This window comes from Bos javanicus, chromosome 19 (genome assembly GCF_032452875.1).
Source record: "Bos javanicus breed banteng chromosome 19, ARS-OSU_banteng_1.0, whole genome shotgun sequence".
Lineage (NCBI taxonomy): Eukaryota > Metazoa > Chordata > Mammalia > Artiodactyla > Bovidae > Bos > Bos javanicus.
In genome coordinates this window covers 20,098,749-20,122,738 of record NC_083886.1, presented here as the reverse complement: position 1 = coordinate 20,122,738, position 23,990 = coordinate 20,098,749, and the positions used below count along the sequence as shown (strand labels likewise).

Here is a 23,990-nt window from a genome sequence, read left to right as displayed (position 1 = left end):
GTGTCTCTGGGGAGTTAAAGATGTCCTTCCCACCTTCATTGCCTTGGATGTATTGAATTATACCAAATTCTGCCACATTTTCTTTTATCCATTCCTGCAGAAGAGTAATAACTATTAATAAAACTATTAGTGACACATTTAGTTTTTCTCAGTGGGGTGCTAGTAGCATTTTCGGTCAGGACAGTCTTTGTTATGCAGAACTGCTTTGTGTATTGTAGGACATTCGGTATCCTTGGTCCTCGTTTCATTAAGTACCATTTGCGCCACTTCCTTCCTCTCCCATCGGTGCCCCCAGACTTTATGAATAACTAAAAATGCCCGAGGGAATGATTCCTCTCTCAGTTGAGGATCAGTTACAAGTAGAAGTAACATTAACTACTATTTCTTTCAAAAGGGAAAATTTAATGAATCTGATATGGCAGATAAGGTATATTTGTAGTAAAAACTTAGAAAATTTTATGCTTTCCTTTTGCCAGTGTAATGAGCCAGGACATTGTGCCCTTAAGGTTTATTTTCAAGGCCATTATTTAAAAAGAAACAACAATGATTTTTACGTTTCGATTTTATGTGTAATTCAGAAATAAAATATTACTACTTTTTTTATCCTTTGGCTTATAATACTAAAAACATTCCATTTACATTGGATGGTTTACATAAATGCTTAAAGCTTATATTTAATAAACCCAAGTATATACTTTTTTGATACTCTGTGGCTAGTTACTTTAATTGTGAAATATTTTTGTCTACAATTGAATATATAGAGCACTTTCAAGCATGGACTTGGCACTGCTGTAAGTGGCTGAGCTGCTCCTTTGTGGGTTTAAAGCATGCCTGGAGTGGTACTTCATGCATGCCTCAGTGTATATGGTGAAGTGGTTGTGCATCCTCCTATACTCTAATGCGTACTGCATGTGTGAAGGTGGAGTGTGTCTGTATCAGGCCACGTCTAAGAAATCTATTTTTGTAAAGAAAAACATGTATTGATTAAACTTTAAAAATATTAAGTAAGCATCAGTAACCTTTTAATGAGTAGCTTGAAAAGGAGCATAAGTTTGAGTCTATAAAATAGTTTTAAAATTGGACCTTAGATAATGATACTTTATCATAACATAATAGATTGATAAATTGTTTCTTGTTAGGGTTTTTCTTTCCTTTGGTTTGAGGCTAATACATACTGAATCTAAAGTATTTTCTGACTGAAAAGGACTATGTGTACATAAGCAAATTTATAGAATTGACTATTATGGAATTCACTGAATGTAGTTATTATAGAAATATTTTGTCTTGAAACCACATGAAGTTTTTCTTAGGTATTTGAACTCCTAATCTTAAATTTATTCATAGTAAAAGATTTTCTTTTAAATGATTCTTGGTTCAATACACCTCATGAGCTCTCTTCTTCCTCGGTTCTTTAGCCAGTTCACAGATTTTAAAAAATTACCGCATTCTCAAATTAGATAAAAGTTTTATTACTGATGTGGTTTTGAGGGTTTATGTAGAAGTAGTAATAATGTTTGCAGTTTTGTTTTGCTTTCGTGACACATACTCATATTCAGTTCATAAGTACTGTTTTTAGGTCTAAAAGAGTCCCCCCGTTTCTTCTTAAGAAATCTGAAAGTCTAGTAACTGTTCAAATTTGATTATAATTTAACCTTTTTATCTGTTTCGAAAATGATACGGGTAGTTCTGTCATCTTTTTTATTATGGAATGCCATAAGTGATAAATTTTAGCTATAAAATCTTTGTTATGTGCTTAATCTTTATAGGCTTCCTTTAGGTTAGTTTAGATATGTTGTTATCATTGGGAAATAATATATACAATAGGAACCAAATATTTCACCCATCAGTGTAACATGCTGTAGCTGGTATAGTACTTAATACTTACTATTGTTTTTTCCTTATAGCAATTTGCTGTAGTTTACTTATGGATAGTTCACATATTGAGAATGAGATGATCTCTTTCTGCTGAGAGAAATTATTTCCAAGGCATGTGAAATTTATTGAAATAATCATGAAGAATTGCCATATGATTTGCTCATATTATAAAAGTATTGCCATTTACTTGACAATAAACTTAGGATTTTCAAGGACAAAAAAGAATAAGTCTACTTTAATTGACTAGTTTCTGAAAGGACACATTTAATAATTGCTTGGAACCCTAAAGTTTTTACCAACTACATGATGTCCAGGTTTTAGTGCCTGTTTTATTTGAAAGTGTATCTTTTACTTTAAAATGAATGACTTTATTTGTTATATAAAATAGCAATTATGTCAGTAACTACATCTTAAGTTAAAATCACGTAGGGTATACCTGGTACCATGAGACAGTTTCAGCAGCTATCACAATGACATAATAATTTGGATAGGATGTTACATGGGATGCGTATGTCTTTAAGCAGTTTCTGACATTATGAGTTCAGTATGAGGTCTCAGTATGAGACCCTTATCTCAGTGCATTTTGTGATTATTCAGCTTTTGTTACTTTAAGTTGATTAACACAAGCTGTATAAATTAGTAAGTATATGGAAATCAAGGAGTATTGATTGCCCGGGGCAAGTCAGCTGACCAAATTGACTAAAGTTTAAGGAATTCACTATATAACTAAACTAATAAAACTTAATCATTTGTTAGGAAGTAAATAAAGAATTTGAGAGAAAAATGGAGACAACCATACTGTCCAAATAAAAGTATTTCTTCCCTCATAGCTTTGAAGTTTTTTTGTGAGTGGAATTAAGTATTGATTTTATTTTGTAAATTGGTTTTATAGTACACTGTAGATGTGTCTTGGCTTCCCTGGTGGCACTAATGGTAACGAATCTGCCTGCCAATACAGGAGATGCAAGAGACGTAGGTTCAATCCCTGGGTTGTGAAGATCCCCTGAAGTAGGAAATGGCAACCCACTTCAGTATTCTTGCCTGAAAAATGCCATGGACAGGGGATGCAGGCAGGCTGCAGTCGATGGAGTCACAGAGAGTTGGATGCAACTGAGCACGCACACACACATTCATAGATGTGGCTCCACCTGCCAAGTGGAGAATCTGCCTGCCAAGCAGGAAACGTGGGTTGATCTTTGAGTTGAGAAGATTCCCTGGAGTAGAAAATGCAACCCACTCCAGTATTCTTTTTTTTTTTTTTTTCCACTCCAGTATTCTTGCCTGGAAAATCTCTTGGACAGAAGGAACCTGGTGGGTTACAGTCTGTGGGGTCACAAAAGAGTCAGACACGATGTAGTGACTAAATAACAACAATTCAGTAAATAGAGTTCATAATCCCAAATCTGAGGTTTAGGTAATATAACCCGATGCTCCTCAAAATATTCTAAGGGTTAGGGCTAAAAAAATTAGATGCTGAGAATTTAATTAGCTTAGTGTTGAATTAGAAGGAACTTGGGAACAGGATATGAAGCTATTATATCCCCTTATCTACTGTTTCAAATTGTTCTTTCAGGAATTTTTTATTCAGGAGTATTATAAAGCCTGTATTTTAAGTAATCCTGTTCCTTGCATACTCTCCATTATGTAGTGAAAAATTCATCCAGTCATTTTTGTATTCACAGAGAGACAAACTTAATAGTTTTAGTGATTTTCATAGCTGTCATTTTTCATAATATAGTTATTACTTCATTTAAAAGTTAAAGATAAACTTTCAAATAAAATAGGCACTAAAAACTAGAACCAAAGCTAAACAAGTTGAACTACAGAAAGATATTTACATAAAAAAAACCAGTTACCTTTAAAAATATTTAGCTATGATCATTTTGTCTTTGTGGTGATCATTAGTCTTCTCACGTATTGTGCCATCATTGCATATCAATTTAAGATTATAGGTTTACTAATAGCTTTATCTCATTTACTAATTTCATGTTGTAATTATCATTGCTGTTTGTCTGTAGGCGTATAAGTAATAGTTTACCACATATTCCTTCAACACTGTGTTGAACCATTGATCTCTTTTAAAACTGATAACAGCATTCTTGCTTTGGGAAAATATATACTATATATGCATACGTTTTTGAAATGTGTAAAACATTAAACTTACAAAAAAAAAAGATTGGCTACAGATTTAGCTCTCTAAATCTTTGTCTTTCAGATTCATTAGATTATCAGTGAGAAAAGACAGTCTCATATGTTCATGCTCATGCAGTGGGCTATTTGTCTCATGTTCAGTATGATATTTTAAAATAGATGTATGGTTTGGTGTTTGAATTAAAGACATTACTTGAAGACTTTGGAAATCATAGTGTGTGTTTGCATGGTCTTAGAAAGTTTCTTACGAAGTAGTCAACCATGAAACCACAGTGATAACCAGAGCATATAACTCGTGCAGATTTGGACTTTTCTTTCCTATGGTCTCTGTTTTCCCCCAGTCTGCATTGGATTGGTGGCCTAAGATTGATGCTGTATATTGCCACTCAGTTGAACTTCGAAATATGTTTGGTGAAACACTTCATAAAGCAGTCCAGGGTTGTGGAGCACACCCAGCAATACGAATGGCACCGGTAAGATTAATCATGAATTTTGAATTCCACCCTCTTGAGATTGCATTTTTTCAGTGTCTTTATCCCGTTCTTGCTGTTTTGATTATTTTAGAAAATCAAATAAGACTTTTCAATAACAATTGTGGTATGTCTAATACTGCAGTATTGTTGCAATGCTAGTTAATGATGTATGTTTTCCATTATTTCAGTGGGTTAAACTTATTTTTCTTAGAGATATTTTCTAACAAAATGCTGTTAAAATCTTAGTGAATGTCACCTTTTCTTTTTTTGTTTCTTTTTCCTTTAATTTTTCCTTACTAATAAAATACTTTGATTAGCTCTTTATCTTTTGGGGATGAGTAGGGGAAACTGACTCCTGGGCTAGAGTGAATGTTCCTGCTAAGTCACTGTTTTGCCCATTGGATGCTACATATTGCACACAGGAAATTAGAAATAAAATTCAAAGTTTATATTTAAAAATATCTCATATTTCATTAAACAAAAGGACAAAAACCTTCAGTGCTGTTGGGCATTATAACAAACACTTTTCTCACACATAAACATTGGGAATAGTTGCTGCATGTTACAGATAACGCATCTGCTTGCTTACATGGACATTTTTTATTAAGAGTCCATAGATGCTGGATAATCTCCCATCTGTGTAATTTGCATATGCTGCTGCTGCTAAGTTGCTTCAGTCATGTCTGACTCTGTGCGACCCCATAGACGGCAGCCCACCAGGCTCCCCCGTCCCTGGGATTTTCCAGGCAAGAACACTATGTGCATATAAAAGCATACATGTCAAAAGCATGTATTTTTGTTTCCTTCTAAAAAAGAAAACGGGAGATGTTTTATAAGAATAGATAAAAAAGGTAGTAATGGATCCAGAATATGATGTTGGATTTTTGGTTGAATAGCATCCATAATTATAGTATTCTACAATAGTATCTCTGTAATTGAAACACATTTTCCATGATTGAATTTTTCTCAAAGAAAGCTTTCTTTGTTCTATCAGTGTTCTTCTGGCAAAATACATGCATTCTGTAACTTGAGAGATGGAATGCCATTAAAGGAAAAAGAAAAAGTTAAACTATTAAATACAGAGATTGCCTGTCTAGCATATTCCATCAATTCTAAGAAGCACCTGTTTAACATTTCTGAAATTTGGGAGTGGATCTTATTTGTATGATATCTTGCAGTTGACAATTTTCATTCCTTATGATACATAAAATATTGATGCATCTTACAGTTGATAATGTCATTGTTGTTTCTATGAAGTGTTTATGTGTATATGAGATATTTTATTACATGAGTTACTCACTATATCTGTGAGAGCTATAGAATAAATATCTTATCCCTGTTTTAACATTTGGAAAATTGTTTTTAACATAGGAGTCAACCAACCTTATTTTAAAGATTTTAGTATCTTAGCAGATTTTCACTTAAACTTTTTGCAAGATTATATAAGAATATATATAAGATTATATAAGAATAATGTAAGAGGAAGGCTGAGCACTGAAGAATTGATGCTTTCAAGTTGTGGTGCTGGAAAAGACTTGAGAATCCTTTGGTCAGCAAGGAGATCAAACCCGTCAATCCTAAAGGAAATCAACCCTGAATATTCATTGGAAGAACTGCTGCTAAAGCTGAAGCTCCAATACTTTGGCTACCTGATATGAAGAGCTGACTCATTGGAAAAGACCCTGATGCTGGGAAAGATGGAAGGCAGAAGGAGAAAGGGGTGCCAGAGGATGAGATGTTAGATAGCATCACGGACTCAGTGGGCATGAATTTGAGCAAACTCAGAGATAGTGGAGGACCAGGGAGCCTGCCCTGCTGTAGTCCATGGGGTTGCAAAGAGTCAGATACAACTTAGAGCCTGAATAACGACAACAAAAATGAGAACAGTATAGACATTGCAAAAATACTTTTTATTTGCTTTTTAAGCTTGATTGTGTTAATCTTATACTTCCTATTGAATGTTTCTACTAATACCACACATTTGGCGGTATATAATATGTCCCTTTATTTTTCAAAGTTTTTAAAAAATAGATTTATTTGAAAATGTTGAATAGCTATTATCATGATTCTGATGTCTGATTCTTAGAAGGTGAATGTCATGTTTTTGTTTTTAGAGTCTTACATTTAAAGAAAAAGTAACAAGCCTTAAATTTAAAGAAAAACCTACAGACCTGGAGACAAGAAGCTACAAGTATCTTCTCTTGTCCATGGTGAAACTAATTCATGCAGATCCGAAGCTCTTGCTTTGTGTGAGTAGTTTTTATAAAATTCCTTGAAATTATTATACTAACTTAATTTGGTTTTACTAAAATGCCAAAACCTTGAAGGTGATTGTTAGCTCAAGAACACTTACTGAACCTTCCTGATCGTACATGAAACTTGACATTCCTAAGAAAGTGAACTTACAGAGATTACTAATATAATTAGATCAGATCTTACTCTTTTGTCTTATTTTTTTCTTATCATTAAACTAACATATTTTGGTGAGGTCTTCTGTCCGTACCCTGCTACCAGATTATGTATTATTCAGATATAATCCTAGAATGGGGTTTGGATATAATGAAGCAGACATAAGTCAAGTGCTTCCTATATCTGTTCAGTTGTTTTTTTTTTTTTTTAAAGTCTCCAATCACTGTTGCCTAAAAATTGAGTTCTTCTATCCTTATTTCTTCCTATCATCAGCCTTTTATTATCACCGACTTTTCCTGGCTATACTGTTTTGGGAGGAAAAGGAGATAAAAATGAGTATGGTTAGCACTCAAATATTGTGGTTACTCTTGTCTTACAGCCTGAGTTGGTATTAGATTCCTGAGAGCATTACTGTAATACACAAGATAATTAGGAACTAACAAATGAAAATGAGTGGCAGTTATATGAAATGCTGAAAAGCATGGCCTCTGGAGACTTATTAGCTATGTGATTTGGGTGACTTAACCTCTCTATGCTTTAGTTTTATTTCTTGACCACAGCACAGGTCCTGCAGGATCTTAGTTCCCCAACCAGGGATTGAACCCATGCCCCTTGCTTTGGAAGTGTGGAGTCTTAACCACTGGACCACCAGGGAAATCCATGTGCTTTAGTTTTCTTATTTGAAATATTGTGATAATGATAATAATTCATATTAAGCAGACTGAGATATTACATGTCATTCTCTTAGGAACAATGCAGAATAGATGCATAATGAGTACTACATAAATGTTAGGATGTTATTACTATTATTAAAATACAGTTAACATTAACATTAATATTATTAATGCCCCAAACATAGCAGAAATATATTTTGAAGCTCATAGCATAACATATTTAACATCTGTGGAATTTTCCAGTCCTGGGAAAACAGTATCTAAAACAATTTCCTGTTGCTTTGAGTAACAGGCTTAAGTGCTAAGTATACTTTTAATTTTGATGGTATATTTTTCAAATTACTATACTGTAGAAGTATATAAACTGATGTCCATAGTTTCAAGAGTTCTTTGAACCCCCTGAATTTAAAAAATATGTTTTTTTTTTTATTTATTATTTTTTTTATTTTTATTTATTTTTATTTTTTTTTTAAAAATATGTTTTTCTAAGAGAGGGAGGAGAAACAGAATTCCCAAAAGGATTAGTGACCCCCAGAATGGCCTATGTTGTTTTGAACTCTTTGAAAAGTCCATCCAAATTTGGAAGTCTGATAGAAGAAATTGTTAGAACTTTGGTATGGAAAAAGTCTTAAAATCTATTATTAAGACTTTATAAAAGGAATGAAATACCTTTTCCCCTCATTTCTTTGTTATGTAGCAGACATTACTTGAGGTGTTATTTCATCATGCATGTCATAAATTAGCATCACTCTGTTTGCGTGGATGTAATTCAGGATCAAAGAATGCATCAAAGTCACCAGTGCCTTCTGTGTTAAATATTTTATTGTCAAGGAACAAGAATTTAAGCAATTTTCCAAGTTTGAAATTAGCAGGCAGAAACAGATCAAAGTTGAAATTATTTTCTTTGCTGCCATCTAGTGGTTAAACCACTTTTCTCAGAGTAATGAAAGCTATGTTAAAATAGTGAAAGATTCATTGTAAATATTTGATTATTTTGTATTTTTACTTATAAAAAACCTAAATTTTTGTATGTAGGATAAATATAGGAATAAATATTAAATGATCTCAATCATGATATTTTAAAGTAATGTGTTTTTATTGTCTTCTGTCTTTACTGTCTCTATCTTAAATCATATTACTCTGAATTTTTCAAGCTTCCTAATTGTTCAGCTTACATCATTTCCTGCTTTCTTTTAATCATTTCTCTCCACTAAAGTTACAGTGATCTCTGCAAAAAGCAAATATTATGCTTTCTGCCCAGCTTAAAGTCTTTTGGTTGAAATAGCTTTGAGGATAGAGACTGAACTCCTAATAGACCTATAAGGTCATGCAGCTTTTGACTCCCACCAATCACCTCTGCAACATCTAGAGTTATATTTGTCTTTACCCTAGTTATGATGGCCTGCCTTTCACTCCCTCTTCCTACATTCCTTCCTGCCTGTCCATGCACTTGCAATCCTCTGCCTACAATATGCTTCCCTCTCCTCTTCACATAGTAATTCCTACTAATTCTGAGCTGTTATCACAGCCCTAAGGAAGCATTCCTGATTATACCACATTTTCCTGTTACAGGTGCTCATACCAGCATGTAGCTTCATACTTCTTTTTCATTTGCAGTTTAAACTTGTTGATCTGATTATTTTCTGTCCTTTATACATTTTGTTTTTAATTGAAATTATATATATATATAGTTCAAAATGTCCTATTTTCTGATACATAAATACACACACACACACACACACACGCATGGAGGTAAGGGAGTTAGCAAAATAAAATAAGAGCACTAGTTGTATTGGCTTCACTGAAATGAACCATATATGCTTGAAATGGAAATAGATTCTTCCAAGTTACAAGGAAGCATTTTAGTCTCTTTAAGTAGGTAGACATTCACATTTATATATACCATTTTGCTTTGTATTCAATGTCTTTCTACCGTGAAAAAGCCTGAAGTATGGGTATCTGGAGGTGTGGATTAACATTAACACTAATATTACTAGTGTTATGTGAATGTGGTTAGGTCCTTGTGTTGGACAAAAGGGCAACACAAGATAACTGTGTCATTCTCATCAAGCATGCATGTACTTTGCCTTTCATCACAGTAGTTTTGAGATCCAAAACCATAAGTTCCAAATCAGAGGTATATTATTTAGTCAATGTAGTGTTGCTGAAAAAAATAATTTATTTCTCCTATTATTGATACAATTTCTTATGAAAAGCTAGTACCTAGTTTTTGTTTTAATTAGAATTTTCTCTGGATATTATTTAAATTAATGAAGAAGTATAGATGTAGATTAAGAGAATTCTTAACAAGAGCAGTTTTTATAATTAATTTATTTACTTTAATTGGAGGATAGTTACTTTACAATATTGTGGTGGTTTTTGCTATACATCGACATGAATCAGCTGCGGGTACACATGTGTCCCCCCGTCATGAACCCCCCTCCCATCTCCCTCCCAGCAGCTTTTTAATTTTAAAAAATCTTACAGTGTTTATTTTTGAGGTAAAATTCACATATGATGAAATTTGCCTTTTTAAAGTGACAGTTCACTGGGTTTTGGTATGTATACAAGGTTGTGTAGCCATCACCGCTATCTAGGTCTAGAACATTTTTATCACCTCAAAAATAAACCTAAAACCCATTAGCAGTCAGTCTCCATTCCCTCCACCCTTTGGCCCCTGTCCTGTGATTTTGTTTTTAATTGAAATTTGCTTTTTTCTTTGCAGAATCCAAGAAAACAGGGGCCTGAAACCCAAGGCAGTACTGCAGAATTAATTACAGGGCTTGTCCAGCTGGTCCCTCAGTCACACATGCCAGAGATTGCCCAGGAAGCAATGGAGGTAAGGGGAAAATGAATTCTAGGCTCTTAAATGTAACATTGTAACTATGTAGATTCTCTTGTTTTAATTCTATTCCTTAAAAATTTTTTCTTTAAGAATTTTTTATCCAATTTTTAATGGTTACTTTCCATCTAGAGTTGCTACAAAATATTGCCTGTATTCCCCATGTTGTACAGTACATCCTTGAGCCCACCTTACATCCAGCAGTTTATACCTTCCATTCCCCAATACCTGTATTGCCCACCCCCGGAACTCCCTCTACTGGTAACCACTAGTTTGTTTTCTATATTTGTGAGTCTGCTTCTTTTTTGTTATATTCACTAGTTTGTGGATTTTTCGGTTTCCACACATAGGTGATATTATATGGCCTTTCTCTGACTTATTTTATATAGCATAATGTCCACCAAGTCCATCTGCATTGCTGCAAGTGGCAAAGTTTCTTCCTTTTTTATGACTGAATAGTATTCTATTGTATGTATATGTGTGTGTGTGTGTATATACATTCATGTATATAAAGACACATTCATATGTCCATTGATGGACACTTAGGTTGTTTCTGTATCTTGGGAATTGTAAATAATACTGTTACAAACATTGGGGTGTATGTATCTTTTCTAATTAGTGTTTTTAGTTTTTATGGATATGTACCCAGAAGTGGAATTGCTGAGTTATATGGTAGTTCTATTTTTAGTTTTTTAAAGAACCTCCATACTGTGCTCTACAGTGGCTGTACCAATTTACATTCCTGCCAACAATGTACAAGGGTTCCCTTTGCTCCATGCTCTCGCTATCATTTGTTATTTGTGTTCTTTTTGATGACAGCCATCCTGACAGGTGTGAAGTAACATCTCATGTGGTTTTGATTTTCATTTCCCTGATGATCAGGGATGTTGAGCGTCTTTTCATATGCCTGTTGTCTATTTGTATGTCTTCTTTGAAAACGTGTATTCAGTTCTTTTGCCCATTTTTTAAAATTGGGTTGTTTGGGGTTTTTTTTAAATGTTGAATTGTATGAGCTATTTATGTATGTTGAATATTAATCTCTTATCAGTCATATAATTTGCAAATATTTTCTCCCATTCAGTAGGCTCTTTTTGCATTTTGTCAATGGTTTCCTTTGCTGTGCAAAAGCTTTTAAGTTTAATTAGGTCCAATTTGTTTACTTTTGCTTCCCTTGCCTTAGGAGACAGATCTAAAAAAAATACTGCTACCGTTTGTGTCAAAGAGTGTTCTGCTTATATTTCCTCTAGGAGTTTTATGGTTTCTGGTCTTGCATTTAAGTCTTTAATCCATTTTGAGTTTATTTTTATGTATTGTGTTAGAGAATGTTCTAATTTCCTTATTTTATGTAAGGAAAATAGCTGTCCAGTTTTCTCAGCACCACTTATTGTAGAGGCTGTCTTTTCTCCATTGTGTATTCTTGTCCCCTTTGTCATAGTTTGACCGTAAGTGCATGGGCTTATTTTTGGGTCCTGTATCCTGTTCCATTGATCAGTGTATCTGGTTTTGTGCTAGTTCCGTACTGTTTTGATGACTGTAGTTTTGTAGTACAGTCTAAGGTCAGGGGGCATGATTCCTCCAGGTCTGTTCTTTCTCAAGTTTGTTTTGGCTTTTCTGAATCCTTGTGTTTCCATACAAATTAAAAAAATTTTTTTTCTGATTCTCTGAAAAATACCATTGGGATTTTGATAGGGATTGCATTAAATCTGTAGAGTGCTTTGGGTAATATAGTCATTCCAACAGTATTGATTCTTCAACCCAAGAACATAGTGTATCTATCAATCTGTGTGTTATCTTCAATTTCTTTTATCAGTGTCTTTCAGTCTTTTGGAGTATAGGTCTTTTGCCTCCTTAGGTAGGTTTATTCCAAGGTATATAACTTTTTTTTTGATGCAATGGTAAATGGGATTGTTTCATGAATTTCTTTCTAGTATTTCATAATTAGTGTAAAGAAATGTGGCAGATTTCTGTATATTAATTTTGCACCCTGTAACTTTAGTGAATTTATTGATGAATTCTAATAGTTTTTTGGTAGTTGTCTGTAGGATTTTCTCTGTGTATCGTGTCATCTGTAAACAGTGACAGTTTTAATCTTCCTTTCCAATTTGGATTTCTTTAATTTCCTTTTCTTCTCTGATTGCTGTGACTAGGACTTCCAAACTGTGTTGAATAAAAGTGGCAAGAATGAGCATCCTTGTCTTTTTCCCTTGATTTTACAAGGAAATGCTTTCAGGTTTTCACCATTGAATATGATGTTAGCTGTCAGTCTGTTGTAAATGGCCTTTTTTGAGGTATGTTCCCTCTATGCCCACTTTCCAGAGAGTTGTTTTTGATCACAGATTGATGTTGAATTTTATCAGAAGCTTTTTCCTGCGTCAGTTGAGATGGTTGTAGGATTTTTATTTTTCAGTTTGTTAATGTATCACATTGGCTGATTTGTAGATATTAAAACATTCTTGCATCCCTGGAATAAATCCCACTTGATCATGGTGTGTGATCCTTTTAACGTATTTTGCTAATTTTTTACTAATACTTTGTTGAGAATTTTTACATCTGTATTCATCAGTGATATTGGCCTACAATTTTTTTGTGATATATTTATCCAGTTTTGGTATCAAGGTGACGGTAGCTTCATAAAATGAGGGAGGAAGCAGTCCTTCCTATGTAATAGTTTGGAAAGGATAGGTGTTAGCTCTTCACTAAATGGTGGAATTCACCTGTGAAACCATCTGGTCCTGAGCTTTTGTTTGTTGAGAATTTTTTTTATTATTGATTCAATTTCACTACTGGTGATACAATTTCAATATGATCTGTTCATATTTTCTATTTCTTCTTGAGTCAGTCTTGAAGATTGTACCTTTATAGGAATTTGTTTTTTTTTCTAGAGTATCCATTTTATTAACATGTAACTGTTCATAGTACTCTCTTATGATCCTTTGTACTTGTGTGGTGCCAGAAATACAACTTCACCTTTTTCATTTCTGATTTTATATTTTAGGCCCTCTCCCTTTTTTTCTTGATGAGTCTGGCTAAAAGTTTATCAGTTTTATCTTTTCAAAGAACTGCTTTTAGGTTCATTGATCTTTTTTTTTTTTTTTTGGTCTCTAAATATTTCTGCTCTGATCTTTATGATTTTCTTCTACTAACTTTGGGTTTTGTTTGTTCTTTTTTTCATTCCTTTAGGTTTAACTTGTTTATTTCAGATTTTTCTAGTTTCCTGGGCTAGGCTTCCTCTTAGAACTAGGGGGAATCTTCCCTCTTAAAACTGCTTATGTTGCATCCCATAGATTTTGGATCATTGTGTTTTCATTTTCATTTGTCTGCAGGTATCTTTTTATTTCTTTGATTTCTTCAGTAACCCATTGGCAACTTCCATATATTTGTGCTTTCCATATTTTTTTCCTTGATGTCTAGTCTCATAGTGTTGTGGTTGGAAAAGAATCTTGATATGATTTCAGTCTTCTTAAATTTATTGAGACTTGTTTTGTGGTCTAGCATGTGATCTATCTTGGAGACTGTTCCATGTACACCTGGAAAGGAGTGTTTATTCTGCTGCTTTTGGATGGAATGTTTTCTGTATATCTGTTGATCTAGTCTAATGTGTTGTTTAAGGCCAGTGTTTCCTTATTGGCTTTCTGTGTGGATGATCTGTCCATTGATGTAAATGGTGTGTCAAAATCACCTACTATTATTGTGTTACTGTCAGTTTCTCCCTTTATATCTGTTGATATTTGCTTTATGTATTTAGGTTATTCTCTGTTGGATGATACAGAGACACATCATATTATTACAAAAGGATCCAATCCATCCAAAAATAAAACTTTATGTGAGTCTAGTAACAAAGATTTAAAATATATAAAGCAAAAATACATAAAATTTCTAAATATATAATATAAAAACATGTAAAAGGACAGATAGACATACATAGTTATAGCGAGATACTTAAGTATACTTTTCTCAATATCTGATAGAATAAGCCAGCAAACAAATAGTAAGTATAGAAGATTTGAAAAACATGATTATCAAATTTGACCTATTTGACACATATGGAGAACTACATTGAATAAGTGCATTTTCTTTTCAAGTACATGTGGGACATTTAGTATATCTTGAGTAAGTGTCATACAAATTCTGAAGGATTCAAATCATTCAGAATTTTTTTATGACTGTATTGAAATTAAGCTAGATAGCAAATAACAGAAAGGTTTATGAAATATCAAGTGATTTTGACCCTTGAACAGCATGGATGTGAACTGTGCAGGTCCAGTTATATGCAGATGTTTTGGACATATTGAAAACATTTTTGTGTATTTGTGACAGTTTGAAAAAACCTGCAGGTAAATTGTTGGCCTCGCAATATCAAAACAATTAAGAAAAGGTATGTCATGGCATATAATATATCTGGATACCAGTCTATATTCTCATTTTGGGGGGATCATTTATTATATCTTTTTGCTTTTCTTAATTGAAATATTACAAAAAATAAAAAAAAATTTTTTTTTGGCTTCCCTGATGGCTCAGTTGGCAAAGAATCCACTGCAATGCAGGAGACCCTGGTTTTGATTCCTGGGTTGGATAGATCTGCTGGAAAAGGGATAGGCTACCCACTCCAGTCTTCTTGGGCTTCCCTTTTGGCTCAGCTGGTAAAGAATCCACCTGCAACACGAGACCTGGTTTTAATCCCTAGGTTGGGAATATCCCTGGAGAAGGGAATGGCTAACCACTCCAGTATTCTGGCCTGGAGAATTTCATGGACTGTGTAGTCCATGGAGGTCATAAAGAGTCAGACACGACTGACTGACTTTCACTAATTGAAATATATTTGATTTACAATATGTTAATCTCTGCTATACAGCAAAGTGGTTCAATTTATATATATGCATTCTTTTCTAATATTCTTTTCCATTATGTTTTATCACATATTTCCTGTGCTATACAGTAAACCTTGTTGTTTATCCAAATATTATCATTTACTACATAAAATATATATAAATATACTATAAAAAGTTAAAATTTACAAAAGCCTACAGACTGTACATGATGTCTTTCACAGTCAAAAGAAATGTAAGCAAATGTAAAGATGCAGTATTAAATCATAATTGCATAGAGGATTTCCCTGGCGATTTAGTGGTTGAGACTCGGCCCTTCTAATGCAGGGTCTTGAGTTCCAACCCTAGTCAGGGAATTTAAGATCCCATGTGCCACCTGGTGTGGCCAAAAAATAAAAAAATCCTAGCTGCATAACGTTAACTGTACTACATACTATACTATTATAATAACTACATATCTGTGTTTTGTTACTGTTGGGTGAGCTCAAGTGTCGTATCTGCTTAAAATATTCTCTGAGAAGTTTATCTCTCCCATTAAATTGTATATCCGCAAAAAGCGATCTCTTGGGTTCTCATGTATTTTTCATCATGTTTGATGCAATACCATACCTTGTGACCTACACAAAGTGCACTAGCAATGAAAGCAGAGAAAAGTCATGACATTAAAGTTGAATTGTTTGATATGTGCTAAAGATTGAAATACACAGCTGTGGTTGTCTGCCATTTCAAGATAAATGAATCCACTGTACAGACTGTTGAGGGAGAAAAATGGAAATTCATGAAGCTGTTGCTGCAACTACTCCAGTAGGCATGAAACCTTGTCTTTTTTATTAAATGTCTTTCTCATATTCAAAAGACAACTTTTATGTGGATGCAGGATTGCTGTAAGAAAGGTATACCTGTGAAAAGACAGCCTTCAGAATGGGAGAAAATAATAGCAAATGAAGCAACTGACAAACAACTAATCTCAAAAATATACAAGCAACTCCTGCAGCTCAATTCCAGAAAAATAAACGACCCAATCAAAAAATGGGCCAAAGAACTAAACAGACATTTCTCCAAAGAAGACATACAGATGGCTAACAAACACATGAAAAGATGCTCAACATCGCTCATTATCAGAGAAATGCAAATCAAAACCACAATGAGATACCATTTCACACCAGTCAGAATGGCCGCGATCCAAAAGTCTACAAGCAATAAATGCTGGAGAGGGTGTGGAAAAAGGGAACCCTCTTACACTGTTGGTGGGAATGCAAACTAGTACAGCCACTATGGAGAACAGTGTGGAGATTCCTTAAAAAACTGGAAACAGAACTGCCATACGACCCAGCAATCCTACTACTGAGCATACACACCGAGGAAACCAGAATTGAAAGAGACACGTGTATCCCAATGTTCATCGCAGCACTGTTTATAATAGCCAGGACACGGAAGCAACCTAGGTGTCCATCAGCAGATGAATGGATAAGAAAGCTGTGATACATATACACAATGGAGTATTACTCAGCCATTAAAAAGAATACATTTGAATCAGTTCTAATGAGGTGGATGAAACTGGAACCTATTATACAGAGTGAAGTAAGGGAGAAAGAAAAACACCAATACAGTATACTAACGCATATATATGGAATTTAGAAAGATGGTAATGACAACACTGTATGTGAGACAGCAAAAGAGACACAGATGTATAGAACAGTCTTTTGGACTCTGTGGGAGAAGGTGGGGGATGATTTTGGAGAATGGCATTAAAACATGTATAATATCATATAAGAAACGAATCGCCAGTCCAGGTTTGATGCAGGATATAAGAAGCTTGGGGCTGGTGCACTGGGATGACCCAGAGGGATGGTATGGGGAGGGAGGTGGGAGGGGGGTTCCGGATGGGGAACACGTGTACACCCGTGGCGGATGCATGTTGATGTATGGCAAAACCAATACAATATTGTAAAGCAAATAAAAAAAAAAAAGAAAGGTATACCTATTGACTTCAGCATGATTTGAGAAAAAGTGAAGTCTTTATGTGCCAAGTTGAAGCAAAAGGAAAGTGGAGAATCTAAAGCCAGACAATGTAATGTCTGCAAAGGATGGCTTGATAATTTTAGAAAGAGGTTTGGCTTTAAAAATGTCAAGATAAAGGAGAAGCACCTTCTGATCACGAGGCAGCAGATGGGTTCCTAGACTCCATTAAGAAAATTATTGGTGAAAAAGGATATCAGCCTGAACAGGTTTATAATGTGGATTAAAAGTGCCTTATTCTAGGGGGAAAAAAAATGCCACAAAGGACATTTATTAGGAAGAGAAGCAAGCACCAGGATTTAAGGTAGGAAGGGATAGGCTTACCTCTACTGCTTTGTGCAAATATAGTATGATCAAAACTGCCCTAATCTATAATATAAGGCTTCTAACTTCCAAGGCTGGAAAGGAAAAGAAAGATACCCGTTGCTAGTCTTTTAGTTGTACAAGAAAGCCTTCACAGTGAGGATCGTTTTTTGGATTAGTTCCATCAGTGCTTTGTTATTGGAGTGAGAAAGTATCTTGCCAGTAATGGACTGCCTTTTAAAATTCTTTTGATACTGGACTGTGCCCCTGGCCACCCAGAATCCCATGAGTTTAACACTGAAGATGTCAAAGTGGTCTCATTGCCCAAAACATGTCTCTAATTCAGCTTCTAGATCAGGGGTTCATAAGGACCTTGTAGGCTCATTACACATGGTATTCTATGGAAAGGATTGTCGACACTATGGAAGAGAACCCCAGTAAAGAAAACATCATGAAAGCCCGGAAGGATTACGCTATCAAAGATGCTGTCATTGTTATAGAAAACGTTGATGCAGCTTGTAAACATGAAGTAAACTTACAATATTGAAAAATACTGTACTGCACTTTAAATGTATTTTCTTTATGATTTCTTAGTAACATCTTGTTTTTACTAGCTTTATTGTAAAAATATAGTATATAACACGTATGACATACAAAAATATGTGTTAACAACTGTTTTATTGGTGAGGCTTCCAGTCAATAGTAGACTATCAGTAGTTAACTTGTTAGGCAGTCAAAAGTTATATGTAAGTTTTTTTTTACTGCATGGAGGGTCAGCACCCTAACTCCTCATTGTTCAAGGGTCAACTGTACTTTGTTTTTATTCATATTCTGCTAATAAAAGAATAAATTAGTATAGCCATCATTAAAAATTGGTTTGCAGTATCTACAAAAGCTAAACATACACCTTAGCAATTCTCCTCCTAGGTATGTATCCAACAATATGTTTACCAAAAAAACACATATAAAATATTAATAGCATAATTTATAATATTCCAAAAAGCTGTAATAGCATATTAAAAAGCAGAGACATTACTTTGCCAACAAAGGTCCGTCTAGTCAAGGCTATGGTTTTTCCATTGGTCATGTATGGAAGTGAGAGTTGGACTGTGAAGAAAGCTGAGCACCGAAGAGTTGATGCTTTTGAACTGTGGTGTTGGAGAAGACTCTTGAGAGTCCCTTGGACTGCAAGAAGATCCAACCAGTCCATTCTGAAGGAGATCATTCCTGGGTGTTCATTGGAAGGACTGATGCTGAAGCCGACACTCCAATACTTTTGCCACCTCATGTGAAGAGGTGACTCATTGGAAAAGACTCTGATTCTGGGAGGGATTGGGGGCAGGAGGAGAAGGGGACGACAGAGGATGAGATGGCTGGATGGCATCACTGACTTGATGGACGTGAGTCTGAGTGAACTCCAGGAGTTGGTGATGGACAGGGAAGCCTGGCGTGCTGCGATTCATGGGGTCGCAGAGTCGGACATGACTGAGCGACTGAACTGAACTGAAAAAGCTGTAAACAGCTCAGACATTTATGAACAGTAGAAGAGATAAATAATTTGGATTATTTCATTCCATTGATTACAGCAATGCAAAAAGAATAAGCTACTGCTAAGTGCAAAGCATGAGTGAACCTCATAGACATGATATTGAGTGAAAACAGCCAAACACAAAAGAGAACATACTGTATGATTCCCTTTATATAAAGTTCAGAAACAGGCAGAGGTTATCTATGGCGATAGAAGTCAGAACAGTGGCTGTTTTTGTCAAGACCTGATGACTGGAAAGGAATGTGCAAAAGGCTTCTGAGTGTTGATACTGTTGGTCTCAGCGTTGATTATATGGGATATATACTTTGTGAAAACTCATCACACTATATATTTAAGATTTACTGCTTCATTATTTATCATGCTTTATTTTGCCAAAAATGTTTCAGCACTCATTGTTAGACACTCGTTGCTTGTATTAAGTTGTTATAAAAATAACTGTGGTTTCGGACTGTGAGTTTTAAATCATTATTGTTGTTGTTGTTGTTTGGTCACTAAGTCACGTCCAGTTGTTTGCGACCCCATGGCTTGCAGCATAGCAGGCTTCCCTGTCATAACAAGGCTCAAACTCATTTTTATTAATCAAAATAGGAACCGTTACAATCTTGTTTGCCAATGAGAAATAAGTTTTTTTATTCCTGTGGTGTAAAAATTTGTGCTTGGGGTTTGATGAACTCTTAGAAAGCATTTTCTGCCTCCTCCTGGTTGTGGAAGCATTTTCCCTGCAAAAAGTTGTGGAGTTGCTTCAAGAAGTGGTAGTTGGTTGGCAAGAGGTCAGGTGAATATGGTGGATGAGGCAAAACTTCTTAGCCCAGTTTGTTCAACTGTTGAAGCATTGGTTGTGCAACATGTGTTTAGGCATTGTAGTAGAGCATTGGGCCCATTCTGTTGACCAATACTGGCTACACATGTTGTAGTTTTTGGTGCATCTCATCAACTTACTGATCATTCTTCCCAGATGTAATGGTTTCACCAGGATTCAGAAAGCTGTGTGGATCAAATAGGGAGCAGACCCACCACACAGTGACCAAGACCTTTTTTTGGTGCAAGTTTGGCTTTGGGAAGTGCTTGAGAGCTTCTTCTAGGTCCAACCACTGAGCTTGTCATTACCAGTTGTCATATAAAACCCACTTTTCATCGCATGTCACAATCCGATTGTGAAATGGTTCATTGTTTTTGCATAGAATAAGGGAAGATGACACTTCAAAATGATTTTTTGATTTGCAGTCAGCTCATGAGGCACCCACTTATAGAGCTTATTCACTTTTCCAATTTGCTTTAAATGCCAATCAGTCATAGAGTAGTTGGGTTCTTTGGTAACTCCTCATGTAGTTGTAAGAGGATCAGTTTTGATGATTGCTCTCAGTTGGTCATTGTCAATTTCTGATGGCCAGCCGCTGCACTCCTCATCTTCAAGGCTCGCGTCTCTTTTGCAAAACTTCTTGAACCACCCTGCACTGAACATTCATTAGCAGTTCCTGGGCCATATGCATTATTAATGTTGCAAGTTGTCTCTGCTGCTTTACAATCCATTTTGAATGTGAATAAATTAATAACTCAAATTTGCTTTTTGTCTAACATCATTTCTATAGTCTAAAATAAATATCAACAGCAAGTAATGTCATTAGCAAAAAACCATAAAGCAAGAAATGCACATTAAAATGATGTGTAACATAAGCACATTTATTTAAGAATGTATTCTAATGTCAAACAACAAAGTTCAACAATGTAAAAACCACAGTTACTTTTGCACCAAACATATTTGTGTGCATTGCTGTTGGTTCTATAAACAGGTATATTCTTTGCATTCTTTTTGGAAAGCTCTTTGACAGTATTTGGCAGGAGCCATACAAATGTCATTTTTTTGGTCCAAATAATTCCATTCCTGTAATTTTTTAATCCTATGAATATAAATAAAAAGGAAAAAGCTGCACACATATATGGTTACTGCTCTTAGTTATAATAGAACATAAAGGGAAATTTAAATATTCACTGTAAGAGAATATGTTCAAATTCAATAACAAGAGGATGATATTTTAATTTGGTGAACTATTAAGCATCCATTAAACCATGCAGGTCACATAGCAATGTGGAAAATTATGAAATGTCAAATGAGTATACTGTGTGTACAGTTTTGTTAAAATTATATGTGGAAAGTTTTAAAATAGAAAGGAACATGGAAAGGAAAATAACCACTGAGGGAGAGAAAAGGCTAATAGATTTTCTTTGAATATTAAAAAAAAATGTTAAAACAAAATTTTAGAGAATTTGCCACTTAAACTAAAAATGTCAGTAAATAGTACTAAGTTTGTGCATGTTAGTGACAAAAATTGAATGTTAATTTGTGCTGTTTTTCCTTGATATGAGAGGTATAACATATAATTTTTGAAGATTCTCAGAGCGCTTTGCAGTTTCCAGTAAATATCTCAGAAGAATTACAGTGAAAGTATTTGAAATAAGATAATATAGGTCTGATCTTTATAGCTTTTGGATTTATAAAGTTGTCCAAGGTTAGAAATTTACATATTTTTCCCATAATTTAAAGGGAGTCATTGCAGCTTATCATTGCAGCTTATTTGCACAGGTTATCATTGTAGCTCTATTTGCAGTTTATTCATTTGATTTGATTTTAAGAGAAGAAATCAGTTCTCATTATGTGTTCCAAACAGTGTTTCATTGGAGTTTTAATACAAAGCTTTAAAGAGGAGTAAAGAATCTCCAAATCCGCTGACCAAGGACTGAGAGGAATGTGCAGAGCTCAGTAATGTGCGTCTGGGGGAAGCATTGTGAACTTAACCTATTGGAGTTAAGATAGGGTTGGTTTGAAGAAAGAGTCTAGTTCTACTCTCTGTACTTTTGATGGCATTGATTTATTTAATAGTAGTGTTTCTGTGTATTAATTGTGTATTCCTGTTAATGTTCTGTGAGCCAAATCCATTTCAGTTCTATGGTCAGTTGAAATATTTTAGGATGAATAATCTCTATGCAATGCAAAAATCTGTTTTCCTCCCCCTTTCTCCTTTTTGAAAAATAATTTGACCTTTCTGTTCTAAGAATTTGTGGCAAACAAGATAACTTCTACTTTTTATTTATTTATTTTTAAATTTTGTTTTATTTTTAAACTTTACAATATTGTTTTGGTTTTGCCAAATATCGAAATGAATCCGCCACAGGTATACTTTCTACTTTTAACTTGTGACCTAGAAGTAAAATGTTGTGTATATTAGTTTTGGAGAACTCTCCTTCTTTGGGGGTTAATTTTATTTTCCATAGAGTTCTTTGATACTTATTGAAATCATATTATTTGTGTCTTAAAGCAGTTTTTACACATGTATATTGCTATTCTGAATTCATCAGTATTTAACTTATGTGTACATGCCATTTAAAGTAACAGTGAGAAGAATAAAGTGACTTCATTTTTGTATATATAATCCCTAGAGATTTGGGTTCTTCAGAGCTTTTCTCTTGTGCCTTATACTGCATGTTGAGGCTATAATTAAGTAGTTCAGTTTGTCAGTATTTGTAAAATAAATACTCCAGTGTTATGTTTACCAAATTTTTTTTTGAGTAAGTCTTCTCTCTCTCTTTTTAAAAATTCAGGCTCTGCTGGTTCTTCATCAGTTAGATAGCATTGATTTGTGGAATCCTGATGCTCCTGTAGAAACATTTTGGGAAATTAGGTATATGCACCCTTATTTTTTAATTCAACTTAAATTTTTAATTTTTTTTGTCTTTAAATATTAACTCTATATACTTGGTTTATTAACTTTATTCACTTATACTTCCAGATGTTTTATGATTTTGTGTTTTATTTGACTTGAAATTATTAGGTTATTTCTTATTTTAACTGTGAGAACATTGTCACAGCAAATTAGAAAATAAATTTTTAAAAATTGTGCTAAATTTCATTACCCAACCATAAGTACTATTATTTGGTATGTCTTCTGCTATTTCAGATTTTTGTATGGTTAAACTGTGTTTTAAATTTATTTTTATCATTTATAAGCTTAGAGTGTTAAAGTTTTAAATATTAATAGTTTATTTCAGTTTTTTAAATTATAATCTCATGTTTTCAATAATACTGGTGTTTTTTGTGGATGAATTAATTTAATGAATATCTGCTTAGAAGGCAAAATTATATGTATATATAATTTTATAATTTATTTCTTTGCTTATATGAATTATTACCTTTCAGTGAGCATAGAGGTAACACACTGAGGAAAATGTAAGTGTGTAAGCCTCAGGTTTTGTTATTATCTTGTAGAAGTGGGTACACCAAGTCACTTGGCAGCTGAGTTAAATCCTAGATTCTGGAGCAGTGCACTTTGATAGTAATATAATGTGAATCACATATGTAATTTAAATTTTTCTAGTTGCCACATTAAAAAATAAACAGGTAAAATTAATTTTAATAATATATTTTTAAACCCAGTGTGTGTGTGTGTGTGTGTAGAGAGAATATTTTTAATATGTTGATCAATATAAAAGTTATTGATGAGATATTTTATGTCCTTTTTTCTGAAGTCTTCACAATTTGGGCTGTTTCCTACTTCCAGGACATCAGTTTAGACAAGCCGCGTTTCAAGTGCGCGGCAGCCACATGGGGCTGCTCGTGGCTGCTGTGTTGACAGTGCAGCTCTAGAGTGGAAACAAGCAAACCTTTTCTCTAAAGGGCCAAGCAGTCAAGGTTTTAGTTTTTGTGGGCCAGATAGTCTCTTTTATAACTGTTTACTTCTGCTCTTGGGACATGAAAGTAGCCACAGACAATGAATGAGTGGATTGTGACCATGTTCCACTAAAACTTTATTTGCAAAGGCAAATGATGGACTGGCTTTGGCCTGCAGGCAGTTGTGTGCCGACCCCTGCTCTAGA

The 23,990-nt window shown here is 34.3% G+C and overlaps 1 protein-coding gene across 9 annotated transcripts in view; it reads left to right on the top strand.

Annotated features, from left to right (window-relative positions):
- Positions 1-23,990, top strand: part of NF1 (neurofibromin 1) — a 323,089-nt gene that overhangs the window by 152,357 nt on the left and 146,742 nt on the right. For all 9 annotated transcript variants that reach the window (XM_061390468.1, XM_061390467.1, XM_061390466.1 and 6 more), the window contains 4 exons: positions 4,368-4,499; positions 6,614-6,748; positions 10,308-10,421; positions 22,719-22,798. In XM_061390468.1, coding sequence (XP_061246452.1) covers positions 4,368-4,499; positions 6,614-6,748; positions 10,308-10,421; positions 22,719-22,798 — 461 coding nt within the window. The remainder of the gene's footprint in view (positions 1-4,367; positions 4,500-6,613; positions 6,749-10,307; positions 10,422-22,718; positions 22,799-23,990) is intronic.